General features: G+C 37.4%; 1 protein-coding gene across 2 annotated transcripts in view; it reads left to right on the top strand.

Moving 5' to 3' along the window:
• Nucleotides 1–14,140, top strand: part of KDM5B (lysine demethylase 5B) — a 77,986-nt gene that overhangs the window by 17,770 nt on the left and 46,076 nt on the right. For both annotated transcript variants that reach the window (XM_040636466.1, XM_040636465.1), the window contains exons 2-4: nt 9,363–9,440; nt 11,504–11,626; nt 12,360–12,530. In XM_040636466.1, coding sequence (XP_040492400.1) covers nt 9,363–9,440; nt 11,504–11,626; nt 12,360–12,530 — 372 coding nt within the window. The remainder of the gene's footprint in view (nt 1–9,362; nt 9,441–11,503; nt 11,627–12,359; nt 12,531–14,140) is intronic.

Raw genomic sequence — 14,140 nt, 5'->3', positions numbered from 1 at the left:
CCTTTTGACTTTATACTTTTCATCTTTAGCTTTGTAGAGATGCTTAACATTAACTTTCGTGATGAGAATTTTTACTTGTTCAATAACATTTATTGAACATCCTCAGTACTGTTCTGCGAAGGTAGTTTTAGTTTTAAATTCCTCCTCAAAAGTAATTTTTACACTTACATACACTTATATGTAGCTGGTATCTATCTGTAGAGCCAGAATAAGCTGTCATTCATTTTTTTAATAAAAATTTATATATTCTAGAGAGAGAGAGAGTGCATGCACGCAGAGGGAGAGAATCTTCAAGCAGACTCCCTGCTGAGCGAGGGAGGTCACTTAATGGACTGCGCCACCCAGGTGCCCCTAAGCTGTCATTCTTAAAAAGGGAGTCTTAAACTACTTAAACTACTATGACCACTGTGGTCAAGTTGATTTATTTTTTCCTGTAACTGCAGTACATAAAATATGACCATTGATTGAGGCTAAAACAAACTTCCTAGAAGGTATGGATTTTTTTTTAAGACTTATTTATTTATTTGAGGAGGGGAGGGGCAGAGGAAGAGAAAGAGAATCCCAGGCAGGCTCCCTGCTGAGTGTGGAGCCCACTGCAGGGCTTGATCCCATGTCCCTGAGGTCATGACCTGAGTCGAAATCAAGAGTCGGTGGGGGGGGGCTTAACTGACTGAGCTACCAGGGCACCAAGGTATGGATTTTTCTTCTCTTTCTTTCTTTCTTTCTTTCTTTCTTTCTTTCTTTCTTTCTTTCTTTCTTTCTTTCTTTTTTTTTTTAAGTAGGCTCCATGTCCAGGGTGGAAACCAGTGCGGGGCTTGAACTCACAACCTGAAATCAAGACATGAGCTGAGATCAAGTTGGGAGCCTAACTGACTGAGCTACCCAGGTGCCCCTGGGTGTTTTATTTATAATGATTAACATTGGAAAGTAAAGGAAATAACCTAAATTTCTAATAATAAATTTTAAAAAGTATCAATACAATGAAATACTGAATGCTTACAGTATTAGTAAGGTATAAGTGAAGTGTAAGTAAAAGGAAGCATATGTATATTTAAATTATGATTAAAATTTTTTGAAAATTATGAAGATAAGCATTTTAAAAAATACTGGAAATATGTATGCCAAAATGTAGTAGGTTTTCCTGAGATTATGGCTAATTTTTTTCTTCTTCATATGTATTCTCTGATGTTTCATTAATGAGCATTACTTTTGCATTAGGGAAAATTATTTTAAACCTATTCTGTTGCTTAGTTTTTGCCCCAATAAGAGAATATGTAGTTAGGACGTTTTATATAGTGGACATACAGGAAATGGCTTGGTTAATAGAAAACACTAATATTGTGGAACCATACATGGGCTTGCCCACTACAGTGTTAAATTTTATGGTATAGAAGTTGAATTCTACTGCCACCCTAGTAGTTCCTCTCTTAGCAGATCCATTAAGTGTCTCTACCCTTGAATTACATACCTAAAACAATCTTAGAAAAGCTCTCTTAAGCATGGAAACCTGATAGTACATTCTCCTTTAAGAAGCAAGCTTGCATAGGGGCGCCTGGGTGCCTCAGTCGGTTAAGCGTCTGCCTTCGGCTCAGGTCATGATCTCGGGGTCCTGGTATTGAATGCCATGTCTGGGCTCCCTGTTCAACAGGGAGTCTGCTTCTCCCTCTCCCTCTGCCCTCCCCGCTCCCTGCTTGTGCGTTCTGTCTCTCTCTCAAATAAATAAATAAATACAATCTTAAAAAAAAAAAAAGCAAGGTTGCATGTATCTCAATAAAGCTGAAAAAAATACAGCAAAAAAATTAATGGGCCTTGAATATTTTATATTAACTTATGAATGCCATTTTATACGGTTTTATAATGAAGATTAGAGAATGGAAACCATTGTGTTAAACATACCAATCATAAAACAAAACAAGTTTGCATCAGGCTTCCTGGGAACTAAAGCTTTGCAACATAAACATTTCCTCATGACTAATGTTTTCGACCATTCACTTTGTAAATGCCAGGACCTGTCTGAAGGCTTTTATTTTGCATGTATTTTATTTAAGCCTCATAGTTTCCCCTTTATACATGCACCTAAGCTACAGGGCGATGAGTACAAAGCCATGCAGTCAGGATTTGAACCCAGGCAGTGTGACACCAGAGCGTATCCTCTTTAACAGCTATTTTACTATACAAGGATAAGGGAAATGATGTCATTGTGCTTTAAAAATGGGCATTGGAGAAATAACAGGGGGCAGGGGTGTGTGGAAATATAAGGGAGTCTTTAACCCGTGTTGGAATTGCTCTGATGCCAACCAGAGTTAGGCTGGAAACATAGAGTCCTTAAAGCTTAGAGGTCCGATGCTCCTTGCAAGTTGAGGCTGTAGTGACTTTTTGCTGGAAGAAATTATATTTCAGTGGTCAGAACTTAATGTAAATACAATACCTGCTATTTTTAAAACAGATTTTATTTATTTGACAGAGAGAGAGACAGTCAGCGAGAGAGGGAGCACAAGCAGGGGGAGTGGGAGAGGAAGAAGCTCCTCCCAGCAGAGGAGCCCGACGTGGGGCTCGATCCCAGAACGCTGGGATCACGCCCTGAGCCAAAGGCAGACGCTTAACGACTGAGCCACCCAGGTGCCCCAGTACTTGCTATTTCTGTTTTACAGTAAACAATCCTTTATATTTGTAATTTTACTTTTCACCATAGTCCTGAAGGTGGCTATTGTTTGTACATTTCAAATGGAAAAGTTAAGATTCTTCAAATGGTGGTTAAAGAACCAAAATGCAAATCCAGGTCTTCTGACTTTTAAATTCATTGCTCTTTCTGTCCTATATTATATATACATCCTTCTAACATTCTGAGGAGCCAGGCGTCTTATCCATTATGATGTCTTGATTAAGCACAAGAAGGGACTGAAAAAAGTAGTTTGGGGTAGTGAGATAAGAACTTGAAGGTACAAAAATTTATGAAAGCCAAACATACTCCCAGGACTTTATTATTATTATTTTTTAAGGTTACAGACCCCTTTGAAACCCTGGTGAAAGCTGTGACTGTCCCCCCCCAAAATCCACATACACTCAGTTCTATATTAACGTAAGAACCTCTGATTTAAGGAAAGTGTGATTCTAAAGTCTTAAAATTCTCAGTGTTTTTGTTTGTTTTTTTTACTAGTGGCTCACTAGGGATGGAGATCTTAAACAGGCTTTGAACAAATGTGTGGTAATTAAAGCTGCTTGGTGCCAAGCCTACCCTGAGGGAATTAAGAATAAAGGGAGAAGTTAACAGTATCTAACACATTTTATTTGTTGGAAAGACACTGTAGTCCTTTGTATTACAGAACTTTCCGTAGACGCCCGTCAGTGAGTGGTCATTGGACTCCACTGAGGGGCTCATAAATAGTACCTCTGCTTGTCTTTTAATTTATAACTGGGGATTTATAATGATTATGGTGTGCCCAGTTCTACCTCTTAGATTTGTGCAAGTGTCTTAAGGACATCATACTGACATAAAACTATTAACATGATGAAAAAGTAGTCTTTTAAATTGTAATTCATATGTGTGTCACTCAAATCTTTATTAAGGTTGAAGGGTGCCTGGGTGGCTCAGTTGGGTAAGCATCCGACTCTGGATTTCCGCTTGGGTCATGATCTCAGGGTTGTGGGATTGAGCCCGTCAGGCTCCGTGCTGCATGCTGCATGTGGTGCCTGCTTGGGATTCTCTGTCTGGCTCTCCTTCTGTCCCTCCTCACCACCCCTCCCCTGAGCTCTTTCTCAAATAAATAGCTCTTTAAAAAAAAAATCTTTATTCAGGTTGATAAATCTTGGCATGCTCAACTGAAAATTTTTCTGACTTAACTTAAAACACTAAAATAAATTCTTTGGTTCCTTAAAATTTTGCATTATAGTTCTGTGTTAATGTGTTGATAACCTAGAAACTGATAGCCTAGAAACAGTAAGACTCTGGATTAAAACAGGAAGTTTAGCTCTGCTGCACTGGATTAAAAATCCTTTGAGTGCATTCTGTGATGACTGGCTTTAATAGAACATATCCAGTTTAAAAATGCATTGGTCCTTAATGTTATTCTTTGTAAACTAACCAGAATGAGCGTTTGACAATGATTTTTAAAAATTAATTTTGTCTGCAGGAGCCAGCGAATCAACTTTTGGAATAGCCTTTGTAGAGAATGTACTTTCTCATTTTGCTGAGTATTAGATCTCAAAGTGGTGATAGCTTCCTGTATTTAGAAAGATGAAGACAATATTCTGATATGTGGATGCTAATGGTGGGTCATTTACAGAGTTAATTTTCATGGAGTTTTTGAAAAATCCTTAGCATCCTATGAAAGTTATTTTCCCACTGGTCAATTTTATCTCAAATTTCTCTCCATTAAGTGTACGGTGAGTTGTTGCTCAGGTAGTGCTGGGACTTGATGTTTCCCAGGCCTCTGAGGATTTTGAGGCTTCAACTTCCTACTTAACTTTTTTTTTTAAGATTGTATTCATTTATTTGAGAGAGAGAGAGCAGGATGGGGGGAGGGTCAGAGGGAGAAGCAGAGTCCCTGCTGAGCAGGGAGCCGGATGTGGGACTCCATCCTGGGACTCCAGGATCATGACCCAAGCTGAAGGCAGTCGCTTAACCAACTGAGCCACCCAGGCGCCCCCAAGGAATATATTTTTTTAGTGCTTAGGAAAATAATTGAAGTTTTAAATAATAGTTAAGTAATAATGATAAATAATAAATAGGCCTTTCAAAATGAAGGCTTAAAATAAAAGCCATTTTATTTTATTTTTTTAAAAAGATTTATTTATTTCAGTGAGAGAGAGAGAAGGAGAAGGGGGGACGGACAGAGGAAGAAGGAGAGAGAAACTCAAGCAGACTCTGTGCTGAGTGTGGAGCCTGACATGGGACTCGATCCCATGATCCTGAGATCGTGACCTGAGCTGAAATCAAGATTTGCTCCCCCCCCCTTTTTTTTTTAAGATTTTACTTATTTATTTGACAGAGAGAGATACAGCCAGTGAGAGAGGGAACACAAGCAGGGGGAGTGGGAGAGGAAGAAGCAGGCTCCCAGCAGAGGAGCCTGATGCGGGGCTCGATCCCAGGACTCCGGAATCACGCCCTGAGCCGAAGGTAGACGCTTAACGACTGAGCCACCCAGGCGCCCCACAAGAGTTGCTCCCTTAACTGACTGAGCCACCCAGGCGCCCCTAAAAGCCATTTTAAAGTTTTAAAAGTGAGTGAATCTTAGCAGGGGACTTAATATGGATGGGATGCCTTGCAATCTATGAACTCTTAAAACACACCTAGTTTTTGGAAATGCTGTTTTTATGTTAGAAGAATGATTTATGAACCATTTTATTGTTAGAGGCTAAAAGTTTTGTTAAGATTATATGGTATATCCCCTTTAGATACTTAAGTGTCAAACGCAGAATCATCACACTGTTATTTAATGGTCTCTTCCCTTCTTTGATGGCTTTTTTCCCCCCTTGTAAGAGTTACAGCCCATCAAAGGCCAGACTCAGCCAAGGATATCTTAATTCTAATATTTCAGTGAGGATTGCAAATAATAAGTAATTCTTTTATTGGATAAAGCTTTGCAGCTGACAATGAAAGTCTTGAAACTAAATGACATTTATCCCATTTTCCCTCATTCTTTGTAATTAGAAGAGGCAACAGTTTTCAGTGATCTGTGTTTAATGAAGGAATGATCTTCTGAAAGAGTTTTAGTTTTTAACATATTACACCCACTGTGTGAACTTCCTTATTGGTAGATATGTACTGTTTTCCTCTTGATGCTTTATTTTTAGGATTCATTTTATTTGAAAAAGCTTCAGTATAAAATAAGCATTAATTAAATAATACAAACATATACACCCATATATACAAAGACACAGCTCACTGTAATACATAAAACTTTAATATATAGAGGAGATGAAATTAATTTCTCTATCATTGTGTTTTGGGGAGTAGAAGGTCTATTTGGAAAAGAAAAAGGCCTACTTGATTAATCAGGGAATGTCATACATTACCCGTAAGTCTTAGTTTATAAAATTCTTAGGCCATGTGGACAGTATGTTAATCATTTACTTGTATATTATTACACATTATCTTTAATACATTTTTGGTCTAACCTTCAACCCAGATCAGTTCATTTCAGAAAGCCTACAGCTTTCGTGCAGTATTAGAGAGCAAAGCTCTGAGCAACATAGTCTTCCTCTTAGCCTGTGATAGAATACTGAGCAATGTGATTTTCTTCTACTACGTGGTGTTCTGTACCGTAAGACACATTGCTTTCCTTATCTTTAGTTATCATGCTAAACAAAAATAAATCACTTTCATCCTTCTGACCCAGGGTGGAATAGGTGGTATTTTTAATTGCTTAACAAAGTATAGTATTTCTTTAACTGACTACTGTCATTGAAACAGGAACCGTAGTCTTTGTGAAAGAGGCAGTATGACAACATGAAATACTTGAAGGCCTTATCTGTGATGGCCTTTTTAAACGGTAGTGCTGTCATTTTTTTTCTTTTTTTTGTTTCTTCTTTTTGGTATTCTAATAGTAAATAGTTTTGTACCAGTTTGTAATCTGCATTTTTTTTCCTTTTTAAAAGAAATTATGGTAAAATGTAATCTTTTTAACATAATAGTTTATCAGGCATTGCCAGTGGGCACTTTTTACTGAAGTCTCCCTATCACTAAAACAAAACCTTGTTTTACTTTTTTTTTTTTTTAAAGCAAACTCTACTCCCAGTGTGGGGCCTGAATTAACAACCCAAAGATCAAGAATTGCATGTTCCATGGGCTGAGGCAACCAGGCACCCCAGACCTTGTTTTACTTTTAAACTAAAAGCAATCAATAATAAAAGTTCTAATAATGTAGATTTGAAATAACAGTAATCTCTTTCCCCCTTCTATTATAAAAGTCTTTAAAATTTACATACATGTAATACTGTTTGCATGATTTTACATGTTTTAGTTCTTTTACTCATTAAGTCTTGGCTGTCTTTCTATATTTAGGACATGTAGATCTTTTTTATTGCAGCTGCAGAGTGTTTTATTGCTATTTACAGATGTGTCCACGTTTATTTACCTTACTCTCTCCACTGATAGATACTAAGGTTTTTTCTTCTTAAGATTTTTTTTTTTTAAGGATTTTATTTATTTATTTGACAGAGATAGAGACAGCCAGTGAGAGAGGGAACACAAGCAGGGGGAGTGGGAGAGGAAGAAGCAGGCTCCCAGCGGAGGAGCCTGATGTGGGCCTCCATCCTAGAACGCCAGGATCACGCCCTGAGCCGAAGGCAGACGCTTAATGACTGCGCCACCCAGGCGCCCCAGCAAGAGTTTTTTTTTTTAAAGTAATTTCTGCACCCGATGTGGGGCTCGAACTTAAACCCTGAGATCAAGAGCCTCATGTTCCACCCACTGAGCCAACCAGGTGCCCCAATTTTAAGGTTTTAAGTTAAAACAATTCTGCAGTAAATTTCCTCTTCTCTGTATCTTGGTGTTGTAAGTGGTAATAAATATTTGGAAATTCTCACCCGAGGAATTACGGAGTCAGAAGACTTTTAAAAATGTGATGCTTTCTAATTGACCTCCAAAAATAGCATGCCTGGGGCGCCTGGGTGGCACAGCGGTTAAGCATCTGCCTTCGGCTAAGGGCGTGATCCCAGCGTTCTGGGATCGAGCCCCACATCAGGCTCCTCCGCTAGGAGCCTGCTTCTTCCTCTCCCACTCCCCCTGCTTGTGTTCCCTCTCTCTCTGGCTGTCTCTATCTCTGTCAAATAAATAAATAAAATCTTTGAAAAAAAAAATAGCATACCTAAGCATCAGGGTCCACATTTCCTCACATATTGCTAATATGGGTGGTATGTATATTTTAAATCTTTGCTAACCTGGTAGGTAAAAACAAGGGGATCTTGTGTAATTCTTGGATTTTGAATAAAGTTGGACATCAGTGTTTTTACAGCTAACCATTTTTTCTTGCTAATTACTAAGACAATTTGTCCATTTTTCTGTATTTTCTTATTTATTGTTATGAGTTCTCCATAAATCTAGATTTTTAAAATGCTGTATAATATTCAGTGTTGTTATAGTATCAATCATATCTTTCTAACATTATACTTCAGTTAATTTCATGCATGTACATTGTTGATTCTGGGTGAATTATTTTCTTAGAACAAACTCCTGGGTATGAAATTGGGTAAAAAGGCTATGAACTTCCTTGTATTGTTTTCTTAATCTGAAGTAATTTATTTAATATGTAATAGATGTTATTTAATGTATGTAATATATTTCAGATTGTATTTCAAATGGCTAAGGACGTAGAAGAAAATCACGTATAATCCTACCACCAAAGACTGGTTAACCACTGTTAATCGTTTTGCTGTATATCTTTCCAGTGTTTTATTTTTATATTGCATACCCTGTTTTTCTTTTCCTCCTTAATGAATATAAGGAACATCTTTCAATGTCAATAAATAGAGCTATACCACAGCATTTTTTGTTTTTTTGCTTTTTTTAATGTGTTAAAATATTATAATATGCATAATATAGAATTTACCATTGTAATAATTTTCAGGGTACAATTTAGTGACATTAAGTACATTCATAACCATTAACACTAATCCATCTCCAGAACTTTTTCATTATTCCAAACTGAAACTGTATAACCAGTAATACAGCAGAATTTTTATTCCTTTAACTATTCTGTTGTGGCTATTTCAGTTATTTGCAGTTTTATCTATTTTATAAGTAGCATAATACTCTTCTTGCCTAATTATTTCCTCATGGTAACAGTTCTTCTAAGAATTTGTAACAGTAGATATGTTAAGGATGATTCTTTAAGATTAGTCTTGAATGGCAGTCTTCACCATCGCCCCAAAACTTATCTTTAATTTTATAATAAAAGTTAAGGTAACTAGGAGGTACATATAAAAATATAGTTTATGGACGTTTTGATGTTAATATAGCTATTTTGTAAAAAGATTACTTCTTTGGAATAGAGGAATCAAAATCTCTTTCAATGTCAGTAATTTTGGGGGGGGCATCTGGCTGGCTCAGTCCAAAGAGCGTGTGATTCTTGATCTCGGGGTTGTAACTTCAAAGTCAGGGATTTTTCAACAGCTTGAGGTTAAGTGACTTTACTCATTTGGGAAGGTGTGAAGAGGGGTATGCACAGGATGCATCATTCATATGGGGAAGGGTAATCATACATATTCTGCTGTTCTGGTGAAAAAAGGTTAAACTATTACCCATGTTCTGTTGTATTTGACTGGGTAGAGATAGTGTGTTTTACTTACCTGGGGTTTTAACAGAATTTTTAAAATGTCAGAATTATAAATTCTTCTAATCAAAGCCTTTGCTTCTCTCCTAGGATTGGCAGCCACCATTTGCATGTGATGTTGATAAACTTCATTTTACCCCACGTATCCAGAGGCTGAATGAATTGGAGGTAATATCTTAACTGTTGTTCTGGTGGACTTTATTCCAGAGGGACTTTCTTTGAAGAATCTCTGTCACAAATCTAGTAGTTTTAGTGAAGCTAAAATATGGCTAATCATTGATAATCATGGTAAAACAAATGGCAGTAAGGCCTTTGTAGGGAGCCAGATTTCATTAAAAACACGGATTTTTGTCAATCATTGTTGGCCTCTTAATTCATTTAAATCCTTCTAAATTTAGGTGACAACCACAAGAATTTAGGTTTTGAAAGGAATGTACTTTGAGAACCGTCTAATGGAAAAGATGTCCAGCTCTAATTTTCTTCCAAATACATGTCTTCTCTTAGATTTAATAACATACTTTAATTTCCTTAAGAGGGGTGAGGAATACTTGGGTATTCTCTAGAGAAGAGATGATGTTTTTTCAATCCCTTTGCTACTGGAAGCCTAAAGTACAGGGTGAATAAGGCTTGGGTATTGGTAACCTAGAAGTAATGTTTACATTAATGTTTCACTAACCTGATTTTCATATTGAATCATGTTTTGTTTTTCTATAAAAAAACCGAACATTTTTAACTTAAATGGAACACACGTCCACTGGGATTCTGTGGACATTGGTGATAGTAGCATCTAGTGTCTGTATTTTCTTTCTATTCTTTCTTTTTTATTTTTTAATGATTTAAGTTCCTTTTTTTTTTTTTTAAGATTTTATTTATTTGACAGAGAGACAGCGAGAGAGGGAACAAAAGCAGGGGGAGTGGGAAAGGAAGGAGCAGGCTTCCCACTGAGCAGGAAGCCCAATGTGGGGCTCGATCCCAGGACCCTGGGATCATGACCTGAGCCCAAGGCAGACAGTCAACGACTGAGCCACCCAGGTGCCCCTAGTGTCTGTATTTTCAAGTTAAGATTGAAAGATAGGAAATGCGAGGCGCCTGGGTGGCTCAGTCGTTAAGCGTCTGCCTTCAGCTCAGGGCGTGATCCCAGTGTTCTGGGATTGAGCCCCATGTCGGGCTCCTCCTCTGGAAGCCTGCTTCTTTCTCTCCCATTCCCCCTGCTTGTGTTCTCTCTCTCACTGGCTGTCTCTATCTCTGTCAAATAAATAAATAAAATCTTAAAAAAAAAAAAAAAAGATAGGAAATGGGTACTAACTTTGAGGCCTTAGACTGTGTTTGGGAACATCTGAACATTCATCTCAGTTTTGCTCTTGAGCAAAATAAAACTCCTAAAACTGTCTGACTTAAACTTAATTTTCAAGGAGGGGAAAAAAAGATGACAAAAAAGTTTTTTTAATGACTTACAACAGTAATAATCTGTTAAAGGAATAACGTTTAGTTGGGAAAGTGTCTCCTGGTTTTCTGTTATCTTATCAGGACTCATTAAAATTGATACAGAATCGCTGTTGCAAATCCATTTTTAGATTTGTGTTTGAGAAAATAAGAAAATTCGTGCTTGGAAAAAACAGACCTTTAAAATACCCCATTTGTAAAAAGACCAAGAGGGGCATATAGAAGCTTAATTGTCTTATAATTTTAACCAATAACAGAATTGTGCTCATAGTGCTCCGTATGTGAAGCCCTTTTCGGAGTGCCTACTTACAGGAAGGCTTACTGAGTGTTTAACTCTCTGCTTGACGCGTGGTAGGGGCTGAATTACATTTTTGTTGAGTTAATGTATGATTACTTAACTAGCTTTATTTTGTATATTTTGTATTTATTTTGTATGTATTTTGTATATATTTTGGCAGTTTCTCTGTTGAATTCAGAAGTGATATATCACTTTATTCTTTTTTTTCTTTTTAACTTTATTTTAGAGAGAGAGAGCATGAGTGGGAGGGGCAGAGGGTGAGAATCTCAAGCAGACTCTGCACTTAGCACAGAGCCTCATGTGGGGTTTGATCTCATGACACTGAGATCATGACCTGAGCTGAAAGGAAAAGTCGGATGCTCAACCGACTGTGCCACCCAGGCGCACCTCCCTGGAATATTCTAGGAGTGAAAATACCACACACATAGATAATAGACAGGAGTTTTAAAATGAGCTAGGTAAGATTAAATATCATTGCTTTGTCATTTAGGCTCAAACTCGAGTAAAACTGAATTTCTTGGACCAGATTGCAAAGTATTGGGAGTTGCAGGGAAGTACTCTGAAAATTCCACATGTGGAGAGGAAGATCTTGGACTTGTTTCAGCTCAATAAGGTAAGAGGCTAACGGCCATCTCCCTCATTTTAGTGCCTTTCTGCTAGCATGAATTTGATCTTCCTCATCTTAAAAAGAAACTTATTGTTAGAAATATGTAAAATGAAATTCTCCGTTCACTTTAACAGTGATTGGGCTCTACTTATCAGGTCTGAAAGCCTTATCTCGTGAAATATTTTGCTGCCACATTTTGCGTGTGTCATTTTCAACTTAACAATATTTCTGTAAGATGCTCCTTTCTGTTTTATTACAGTTAAAACAACTGGGGCTTAGGGAGAAAATTGACCAAGCTGTAAAGGCTGAGTCATAATTCTGTACCTGAAATTCAGGTTCACTTCAGTGTAAAGCCTACATTCTTTCCCCCAAAATGGTGCCATCTGTCCTACTCCTTAGTTTATGGAGATTTCTGAGCATCACTGTGTTGGACCAAGTACTAGGGCTCGTTCTTTGTTAGAGATTTAATTGTTGATCTAGTTCTTCCCCCCAGAAAATCTTGACTGCTTGGGGAGCTAAGAAGTAGCTTTTGGGGGTATAAAATGTTCATGGACTATATTGTCAGAAGTGATCTTTTAATTTTCTAGCTTGAAATTAGTAGTGCATATATATTTTCGTTTGATTTGGGAAAGTGTATTTTTAAAAATTACCACAGCCAAGAACATTTTGTTCTTGGAGTCATACCTAGGTACGAGGGAATTTCCATATAGGCGTTTCTAATTTCTTTTGCTATTAACAGTTAGTTGCAGAAGAAGGTGGATTTGCAGTTGTTTGCAAGGATAGAAAATGGACCAAAATTGCCACCAAGATGGGATTTGCTCCTGGCAAAGCTGTGGGCTCCCATATCAGAGGGCATTATGAACGCATCCTCAATCCCTACAACTTGTTTCTGTCAGGAGACAGTTTGAGGGTGAGTATTGAGGCCAACTTTAACCTGTTTTATTTCGCAGTTTATCGGTATGTTGTCTTTAAGGGTGAATGAAGAGGCCTTAATTAATTCTGTGTGGAAGAAATTGTAGAGGAGACTTTGTTTTGTGAATTTTTCCTCCAGTGTTTGTGTCGTTCTGTTTTGAGAGCAGCCATACTTAGAAGTTTGTTTTTGAAATGAATAAGGTTGTGGAGGAAATAGCCTTTTGCTGTCGGAAGCCGAAGTCTGTATTGAACTTCACTAAAGCTCTGTCTTCCTTATGCTTATTATCTTGTTATGGTTCTTGCTTTTGCATTCATATACTATGGAGAGCGTATTCCTAGTTGTCACATGAACATACGATCTGTGAAATAACTTGCCTACCTGTTCTCTTGCTAGTTGAGATCTCCAAGGAGATTTTCAGATAGAATGCTGATACGGGTAAAAGGTAGTGGGCTTAATAATGCTGGATAGCTAATGGATCCCTCTTCTAATAGTTCCTGTGTAGCCATGTTTGTTTTCTTACAAAAATGGTATCTGCCAACTTATTCAAATAAGAACTTTTTGTTGTAGGATGCCTGGGTGGCTCATTTGGTTGAGTGACTGCCTTGGGCTCAGATCATGGTCCCGGGGTCCTGGGATTGAGTCCCACGTTGGGTTCCCCCTGCTCTGCGGAAAGCATGCTTCTCCCTCTCCGTCTGCCTGCCACTCCCCCTGCTTGTGCGCGTGCCCCCCCCCATCAAATAAATAAATAAATAAATAAAATCTTAAAAAAAAAAAAGAACTTTTGTTGTAAATAAAATAAAACTGTATTATAAAATCTTCCTACTTATTTCAAGACCCTGATGGAAAGAATAATGTCGTAATCCGTTTACACCCTTTGAGTTATTCTAAGGCAAGAGCCGTGAGCCCTATAATTTTAAGAATTGTTACTGTGCTATAGAGAAGTAGAAAGATAATAACATAGTTTCAGAGGGTAAACTACTAATCAAAACTCTGTCTTGATATTATAGACATACCATCTGTAATGCTCAAATCCTATAGATTTTTATAGCATTGCATTTTTCCATCCTCTTTCTTTCTTGATTCCAGGGGAGCTTTCTTTTCAGCTTAGAAGAACATGATCAGTCTAATATTCAGAAAGTTGTCATTTTTAAATGTACATGTGGGAATGTTCAATGAACCCAGGGATGAAATTATTTAGAATGTTGTATGTGGAGCCTTTATGCCTCAGTTTTATAGTCAGATCTACATACAGTTGCCTACAGTAGATCTTCTCCTTATTAACCTTTCTGTTTCAGTGTGGAAGTCACAATGGTAAGAGGAAAGTCTACCTGCTTTATGGGTTGCAACATTTAAAAAATATCTATATACTTAGTGTAAGTTTGATAGTTGAAAAGCATGTAAGCATTTATTCAGTTGTAGTCTGAAAGGAATAGTATTTAAAGATAACTTTTACAAACATTACATTTTCAACACATATAAATACTTATTGAGGGGCCCGTTGTGTGCCAAGTATGTTCTAGGCATTGAAAGGTATTCATTGCAGAAAGCTTAAAAACAAAGGAAAGTGTGATGAAAATAAAATCACTCTTAATCCTCTCATCTGTTTT

Source organism: Ursus maritimus, unplaced genomic scaffold (genome assembly GCF_017311325.1).
Source record: "Ursus maritimus isolate PB19 unplaced genomic scaffold, ASM1731132v1 scaffold_2, whole genome shotgun sequence".
Lineage (NCBI taxonomy): Eukaryota > Metazoa > Chordata > Mammalia > Carnivora > Ursidae > Ursus > Ursus maritimus.
The sequence above is the reverse complement of the archived record's forward strand: the minus strand, read 5'-3'. Positions and strand labels throughout refer to the sequence as shown.